This window comes from Calliphora vicina, chromosome 1 (genome assembly GCF_958450345.1).
Source record: "Calliphora vicina chromosome 1, idCalVici1.1, whole genome shotgun sequence".
NCBI classification, from domain to species: domain Eukaryota; kingdom Metazoa; phylum Arthropoda; class Insecta; order Diptera; family Calliphoridae; genus Calliphora; species Calliphora vicina.
This window is the reverse complement of record NC_088780.1, coordinates 81,237,482-81,246,900: the sequence shown is the minus strand read 5'-3', so window position 1 is coordinate 81,246,900 and position 9,419 is coordinate 81,237,482. Positions and strand designations below refer to the sequence as shown.

Here is a 9,419-nt window from a genome sequence, read left to right as displayed (position 1 = left end):
GGTTATTGATAATATTGTTTGCAGTAAGATTTTAGTATTAAGTTTATTGTTATTGTTGTTATTTTGAATGTGTCTATTTATTTAATTTAGTGAAGGAAATTAAAACCGTATTGTATAATAGAATTTGTTTGTGATTTTTTTTTTGATATGAATGTCTCTAATGGAAATAAAAAAACATTTCTTTTTGTAATTTGAGCGGAAAAAGACATTTATCTAATAACAGTTTGTTTTGTTTTAATTTTAGTTTTTTTTTTTAGTATTTTAAATTTAACTTAAAATAACACTTTTTATCTAATAGAATCAATTAATATGGAATAATGTTTAAAAATGTATGTTATATGTAAATCTAATTAAAACGCATTTAAATCAACATTAAAAAATAATTAAAATTAAATAAATTTTCAATAGATGTATTATATACAGGAAGTTCTTAATTATAGCTAACTTAAAATTTATTCAGATCTAGTAAGCGCAAAAATGTTAAATCTCAATGCGTCTTGTTCCTCAGATGCAGAAAAGGAACTGTTACGACTTGTTTTTCTTTGTAAATAATTCGTTAATAAATTGGACTCATTTGGGAGAAAAGTTTAATGTTTGTATGTACTTAGTAGAGAATTTAGGTGAAACGAATCATAAAAATTGATCTACATTAATGACAATTAAGTTAGTATTAGGTATTTATTTATTTAGTTAAGTTTAGTTTAGTTTTAATTGTTACATACATACATATACATGTGTAATTTAGTTTAAATTTCTATTCGATATAATTTATGAAGCTCATTTAATAATGTTTATTGATCTGTATTTATGCATGGAAAGTGTTCGGGACAACACGACTGTCGCCTTTTACTGAAGAGATGGAACTGTTACTGTCATTGTCAGCGTTGACGTCATTGTATTCATTGGTATTATTGGTGCTGTTGTTGTTGTCGTCAGAGTCGTCTGACCGAACTATTTCGTAGGGCGGAAAGAACAAAGAGTTTAAAAGGGTTGCTGATGATTGATATACAGCGGGAGCGAATGGTTTTTCCATTTGGTATTCATCGGCATCGATAATTACTACGTCTTTGCAACTATCTGGCTCTGGCTCAAATGCAGCCAATTTAGGTTGTTCCTATTTGCGGCGACGCATTTTTGAGCGGTTACTTTCCTCAGAAGAGTCGTCTATTTCTATAGCAGTCGATAGATTTGATGTGCTAGTGGATTCCTTGAGGGTTGATTTGGGATCGAGAACCGTTTTGACTGAAGATATAAGGAATCGGAGCTGCATTAATTGAACAGCGGTCACTCGGGGGTTACTGCAGTTTTCGAGCCACTGCAAAAATTTCTCTCCATGTGCAATAGCTTCCTTGTAGTCGGCATCCATTTCTTCATCGTCATATAAAGCGGCACATTTTGCACGCTCTTCTTCGTCTGTCTTATTTGAGTTATTGTTGTTATTATGAGTGCAGTCATCTGTATTGTTGTGTTCACTGGTACAGCTGGCCTCAGACTCACTAACTGCTGAAGATACTTGGCAATTACCGTCTGCATTGTTGTTGTTGTTTATCTTGTAGAGAAGATTGTCGAGAACATCTCTACAATCGGCTACACTGTTCCTGGCGTCTGTCTTCGGCTCTGACTCCTGTAAATCGCTCTCTGAACCAATGGGTATTGGACTAGGTGCTGGACTGTTGTGGTTCGAAGCATTTTGGCCAACGTTTCTTTCAGGACTTTGAGCTGGAGTTGGTAGAGGACTGAGTGGTGAACTTCTGGATTTAGCTGTCTTAGCGGATAGGTCCTCTGGTTTGTTCGACATGTCAACACTGTGTGTTAATTCGTTATTTAGTTGCTCGACAGATGAGGAACTTTGAACCGAAGGACTGGGAGCTGAGTCTTTAGTTAGTTGTGAATACAAAATGTTTTCGAATCCCGTTTTTCCAACAACCTGGCCATCAATAGTAGTTGATGATTCGACAACATTAACAGAAGCTTGAGGCTGATGTAACGGATTTCCATGTAGAGCTACTGCAGCAGCAGCAGGAGCCAAGGAGTTGAGACTTGCTCCAAATGCTTTGCACCAATTGAACCAGGCTGAGTTTTTGTCATCCAAGCTGCCAGATGGAGTTGAGGATGGTGTTAGGGGTGTAGGAATGATGGGAGGAGTGCTGGCGTGCAAACTTTGATGCTGAGGAGTGGATGATCGAATTGGGGGGCTGGTAGTGCCAATGGGGGGTGGTGGTGGATAAAGATTATTCAAGCCCAACATGGCCTGTTGAGATTTCAGCCAATACAGCAACGGATCTTCGGGCAATGACGAAAGAGTGGGCAAATTTGCCCCCAGTTGTGGGGGCATAAGAGGAACACCAGGACTTTTCAATTGACTCTTGGCACTATCACTATGACTTAAATTAAGACCAAATGAAGGAGTTTCAGTGGATGTGGGAGTTGGTGGTTTCTGTTTGGCCCAATTTTTTACTGTAAGACCCGTTTGTCGTTCGGTAGTTTCGCTGCGAGGACTATGCATTTGTGGTTTTGGTTTCATGTTATTGGCCCTCATGTTGTTTCCAGTATTTGCTAAACCATTTAGACCAGACATGGCGGCTAAACCGGGATTAAGTTGTGCCAACAAGTTTAAGTTCGAGGTGAGCTCATTAAAACTCATGGCCAAAGGTGATTGCGATAGTCCTGTCAGCCCGGAAAGATGTGAAAGGCTTGACAATGGACTTATAGCTGCAATAGAGGGATCAGTAGGTCGAGGAATATCTGCCCCGAACACTTTATTTTTTGCTGAGCCATTAAAAGCCCCATAATCTGGTGCCAATCCATTGAAAGTACCAAGATCAGTCAAGGACTTATTTCCCCCAAAATCTATACCAGTAAGGGGAGCTCTCTTGAATGTTGTCAATTCGTCAAATTTCATTTTGTTGGAAAAATTCAAAGGCATCGAATTGTCCATACGCTGTCTCTTCTCTGGAGGACCGCCCAACATATTTGTGTTACCATCCAATTTGTCCGTCAAAGCATCCCCACCCATCTTCTCGGCAGCGGACTGACGAGACATAAAGCGTAACTTATCTTCATTTTTACACCAGCCTCGTAACGTCGACTCAGGGACCCCAATGTCGCGTGCCACTGAAGCCTTTGACTCGCCATCATGTATACGCTGAATAGCATGTACTTTGTCGCTAGGGGTCAAGCTCCTCAAAGGGCGCTTGCCCTTTGTGCTCATGCGGATGTTCATATGGGGGTAGCTGGAAATATCCAACCTCAGGCCGTTGTCGAACAGTTTGAATTCTAGAAATAAAACAACGAAATTAAAGTCGAACAATTAGTATAATTACGCAACCAAATTGCACTAAGAAGGTATGTATATACAAATGTACATATATAGCAGTTGCTAATTGATAAAACAAACAAAAAAAAGTAAACGCATAATGAAATGCAATCTTATATATATGTTAGTATCTATGAATGTTTTCACCTGGTCGTTCGTTGTACATAAAACTTCATTTAGATGTGGTACATTCTATGTATGTACTTAGGATATATACTATAAATAGTGCAGTGTATTCTTATTCGCCAATGTTGTACATATGGTAAATACATGTACATATTTATATGTATGTATATAATGATGTACTAGGTATGTTTGGCTATGTATAAGGGTTGATTAAAGCAACATAACAGTTGAATATGATACAATTCTTGTTGTTCACGCGCATCCAATAAAAAGAAGACGCGCTTTTAAATATCCTTTGAATGTTTCATCGCGATTTGACGAAATGCTCAGCAAGTATACGTACTATATACAAATAAATATGACTATATACACTTTTCGACGCACAAACCAACACACATTCATCATATCTATATGTATGTACAGTGCTAAATGTATTTTTGAAACAAATACATGCATAGAAACGCAAGGAACGCCCGTCAAACCCGCATTTCATTTGCATAAACATTACACAACAATAACACAATAAGGGTTCGAAATTATTGCGAGTGAGTAAAGACAATGGGTAACATGCTAATTGGCGCTTGTTTTTACTTGCACCACCACCATCACATAACCACTGTCAACTCCCTCACTAAAAAACCCCAACCAACACCCACCCTGAATCACTCATCTATCTACATGCTGCTCAACATCAAATCAACTTCGTCACACATTGAAATCAGCACAATTGCTACCAAATTTCGGCGCGCATATAGTACCTCGCGACTTCACGACGAATAAGCAACAAGCTCACACAATCGCGAACATGTCACGTGCTCCTCATTCAGTTGCATGCAATTTATCATTTATTTACCTGGCTATTTTGTGCGTAAGAATGTGTTGGGGACGTTTGACAGGAAACATCCCTCTTTAAAGACAATAACTAAACAGGTACATGAACATGTACATTGTACATGTTAGGAACCTACATTGCACCACACACATCCACAGCTATGTATGTATCTACCATGCCTCCGCTGTGAAAGAGCGAATAAGAAAGCTCAATTGGCTCCGCCTTCGAGTACAAAGGGAACATATTGTACACACTATATAATATAGAGGGTACTGGATACGCACAACATTCGTAACAACGAAGAAGAACAAGTTTTGCGCATGCCAACCTCCAGTTGAGGAAAATGAGCATTACTTGCATAAAGTTGCAACACATAAACATTAAGAGTACATCATCGAATGCCTAAGAGAACCACTTTCAATCTAGTGTCTCTTACGAATTATGTTTTGATTTACATATATGTATGTTTATTCATCGTGGCCAATTAATTACCCATCCAATTGAGTTAATTAATTAAATATTTATTGTTTTTTTTTTTTTAATTTAATTTTTAGCTTTTTGTAAAATACGAGTTCTATTCGATTTCGAATTAATACAAGTTACATATTTCAATGGACACAGTTATGAGTTTGGCGGTATTAATTTAATTTTTTCATATGCATTGACTGACACAGCTGTACACATGTATATGTTTGTGTGTCCACACACGTGTTATGTGGCATCCACAAAAACAATCTTAAACTGTGCAATACAAATAAAGATAAAATCCAATTTTTTTTTATATTTTGTTTCAATTTTTTAACTTTCTCTTTCAATCTATTGTCTCTGGAATGTTTGCTTTTTTATTTTTATTAAATAGAAAAATTACTACAAATGTTTATTGCAAGTTGGTGCAAGTCTTCTTTCTGTCTGTCCCAGATCCTTGTGTGATTATATTTGAGTCAATGTGTAATAAATACGTACATACATACATACATATGTAGTAATGAGTGTGTGTGTTTAATGCTTTAGCCGTTGTGATTTTTTCTGTGTCCATTTGCAACACATGTGTGTGTATGTGTGGTGTCATCTGTGAATGTGTGTCAATGGATGTATATGTGTGATATGTTTGTTCATATGTAGTTTGTATTTGTATACGCTTCCATTATAATTTTATTACATTTTTATCGTTTACCAGTTAGTTAGTCATTCAATGGAAGGATCTGGGAGAGAAGCGAGGTACTGGCTACTACCATATCAACTCAGCATCTCCACTAAATCAGACACACATATGTATGTATGTACACACACACTCTCACTTATTCACATATTATAGAGTCTGGCAAATAAAGGTCAACAGCAGCAGTAACAATTTAATGTAAAAAAATATATCCAACAAATAAAAAATTGTGTTTCAAACTTTGTTATTTTTTTTTTGTTCTCTTCTTCTTTATTCTCTACGTAAGTCTGTCCGCCTGTCTGTGTGCTTTCCAAGACAAATTTTTTCCACATTTATTTATTTATTTATTTTTTCTTCTATTTTATTTTTTATTTTTATTTCTATTTTCGATGTATTTTTAATAGGTTTAGGTTATAGGGAGACATACGATACCAAAACTATGCTATAGACATATACCATACAATATATAAGAAGAAAAAAACATATAAAAACAAACTCATACATATATAAAATACACATACTCGTATGTATATACTTATTTATTTATGTTTGTATGTATATAATGGATGCCGGTCGAGACAATGCAATAAAAATGAACTTGATGATAATTCTTTGCCTTCTTATGTGCTTTGAAAGTGAGTTAGTTATACTTTAATATTGTATATTATTATCATTTTATCTGTATGTATGTTTGTCTGACTTGTTGTACATATACATATGTATGTATCTATGTATGTATGTATGTGATTACATTTCATACATACATATAAGCATCGACACATGTGCTTTTGTACAAACTTAAATTATGAACTTATAATTTGTTGGCCTTACAATGTCTGAATGAAAATCAGCTGCTTCTCTTTACTTTCACCACGAATACGCGAAACATAACAAATGAAAATAGATCAACAAATGTTTTCTAGGACACATGCATAAATAACACAACTAACACACATCTACATACATATGGACAATTCCACGATAATGACAACCACGACTAAAAACACAAAAACTCTTGCAACTTTTTTCAAGATGATTTGAATAGGAGAAAACACAAAAATTTTACTATGTGAAAGATTAGTGCTTGTTACAACATTTTAACCCCTTGTGGACCAAGGCTTTTTATTAAATATTGAAAATAAGGACTTCACAAAGTTGATTACAAAATTTTAACTTTGTGGAGGACCTGCAAGGATCCGAAAGGGCCTGTCCCCGTTGGGTCAGCATCAGCCAAAAGATAAAAAAATCATAGAATTTTGTTTAAATTAAACAAATAATTTAATATATTGATTAGTTTTGTAACTTTTATAATATTTTATATTACAAGTATATTTTATGTTATTTTACGAAACAATATTTTTTACCATTACAACATAAATAAGCACCACAATGAGAACATGAAATAATTAACCGTTATTCTGGGAAGCGATTTTGCCAATAGGCAAAAAAATATATTATTCCAAAGATGATAGTGTACTTCAAAGTACTTTTGGGCAAAAAGGGTCAAAATATGTTTTGTTTCCATAAGTACTGTCAGTCGACAAAGGGTTAAAGAACACCATTCATGTTTTTTCTGGCTCACCATGGCTTCAGAAAAGGTAAAATTATGAAAAGGTCAATATTTAATGTTTCCATGATTTTTTTCATATTTCATATGAAATATTAGTACCATGTGAAAAGTCTTTGAAGGGCGATTTTAAAGACATGTCAGAAAATTTCATATAGGTTTAAAAATATTCCCTTTTTTAGTTTTTGGCTAAAAACATAAGTTTTTCAAATTTTGATTAAAAATTATTTAAAGTAATTAGTAGTTTCTTAGCTGAATTTGTTTAAAACAATTTTCTTCCAGATCTGATGTTGACTAAAATACTTGCAATATTTTATGCAAACAATTTTATTTATTTGTTATGCATTCTTTGAGATTAACAGTTTTAATGATTTAGTTTATTTCATGCTAACATCATATCGGGATAAAATAGATTTCCTAAAATTAAAATAATATTCGAACTAGACTGAAATTCGAAAAACCGTTTCGGTGTAATTATATGAGGATTTTAACATATTAATTTCAACTAATTATGTGTAGAAATTTAAAAAAAATTTGGCGATCGGTCGATAATTCGTTAGGGATTGGGAATGCTTACATTGTGTAAATTAATTAATTAATGTAATTGTAATTGAAAAATATCAATTGCAATTACAAAATTAAAGTGATAGTTATATGACTAAAAGGATGTAATGATTACTTTCAAAGTACTTACAATTAAATAAAATATAAAATTACAAAAGTTATCAATTAGTTATTACAGTGCGCAGTAGAATGGTGTAGCTATTCTTTTCTAACGATATTAATACTGGATATGCAATATAAATCAATAATTTCGCAATTTTTAGCGTATTCGCTGATGAGAATTCATTATTGGGTAATTCCATATTATTTGGAGCCAGTGTAAATTTTTACCAACTATGATTATTTTTTTAAATTATAGATACTCATTTTCTGACATATAAACTCCGAACTCCATGTCGTATATGATTCATATTTTATAGCCCTCTAAAGTTGGACATCTCGAAAATGTTTGAGAAAAATTAACAATGTTTAGGATCGAATGACTTTAGAACGCGTTATTTAATTTTACCGGTTGTCACTATGAGAAAATATTTGAGATTTGTTAGTCATTTTTAATTTTATCTTCTATAAAGAAAACTAAAAGTTCTTCTACAACTCAAAGTTTTTTTCCCATAATATTGAGCTTATTATGGAAAAAACTATTTAATTTTTAAGATCCATTTCACCGCTTGAGTAGTATTCCACTCAGAATTTCAATAGTGTAGAAGTTGAACTTAAAGAAAAATTTAATAATTTAATAATAAATTAATTCTATAAAGAATGAATTCTTAAAGGAATGAATTCAATAAGTTTGAAGTACTAAGGAATGGTGAATAAGAGATCGAAATTTAATTAAGAATACATTTTTTCGAATCATATTGCCATGAGCAATATGATGAATATTGAAAAAATTCAAACAAAAAAACAAACCATTTCTAAAACCAAGTTAATTTGTAACATTTCTAAGAAAAATTCTTGAAAAATTGTGTATGAAAATAGAATGAAACAATATAAATATTTTCAAACGACTAATAAAATGATTTTTTAATGATCTAGCAAACGATCCCAGCAAAAACTTTACTTACTTAGTAAGCCAGCAAGTAATATTGGAGCAAACTGAAAACTACTCATTATTTGACTGAATAACTAGTAATTTTTGTTCGAGATTTCAGAAAATGTACGTACATTGAGCTTAGTTATACATAAGTAGTTACATTCACATCAAGAATATGTAGCTAAAAAAAACAGAAAAAATACTGCCTTGTGTGGGATTCGAACCGACAAATTATTTGCTTGTGTTTGATAGTCTAGCTGCTAACTCACTGCTTCATAAACGAGTTATTTTATCGTAAGTTAACGATGGTTTGAACATAAACATATAAATTAATATAATATGAACAAAAAAATTAATGGCATTGCACTATAGGTTAAATGACTACTTTTTCTGTGCTGAATTAATAACGACTACAAAATCATGGTATTGAAACCAAAACCTTAAAGAATTTAGAAAGTAAGAATAATTCTACTAAAAAAACTTAATTTAACCCACTAACGACCAAAAATTAATCCATTTACAATCATTAATGCAAACTTAATACATTAATTTATTTTAATTATACTAAAACTTTTAGTAATTGCTTAAATCTAATTCATTTTGTAAATTTAAATCAAAAAGGTCCTCTTCGCTTTCATTAATTTCATTGTCTTGGTGGCTAAAGTGAAATTATTCCATGGGTTCACTGCAACATAACAGTTGAATTACTTCTGATAGAAGTGTGTAAGCGCCTATCTAAAAATGATGTGGAAATTAATGGATCTGAGTTACAGCTTACTATTAATTCGGAGATTAAAAATTATATCTTCTCCAATTTCATTA

The 9,419-nt window shown here is 32.8% G+C and overlaps 1 protein-coding gene across 1 annotated transcript; it reads right to left on the bottom strand.

Moving 5' to 3' along the window:
- Positions 1 to 870: 870 nt before the first annotated feature.
- On the bottom strand, positions 871 to 3,272 carry dan (protein distal antenna). The gene has a single exon (XM_065499104.1). It carries the CDS (start codon positions 3,221 to 3,223, stop codon positions 1,115 to 1,117), a length of 2,109 nt encoding a protein of 702 aa, XP_065355176.1. The 5' UTR covers positions 3,224 to 3,272; the 3' UTR covers positions 871 to 1,114.
- Positions 3,273 to 9,419: the final 6,147 nt, after the last annotated feature.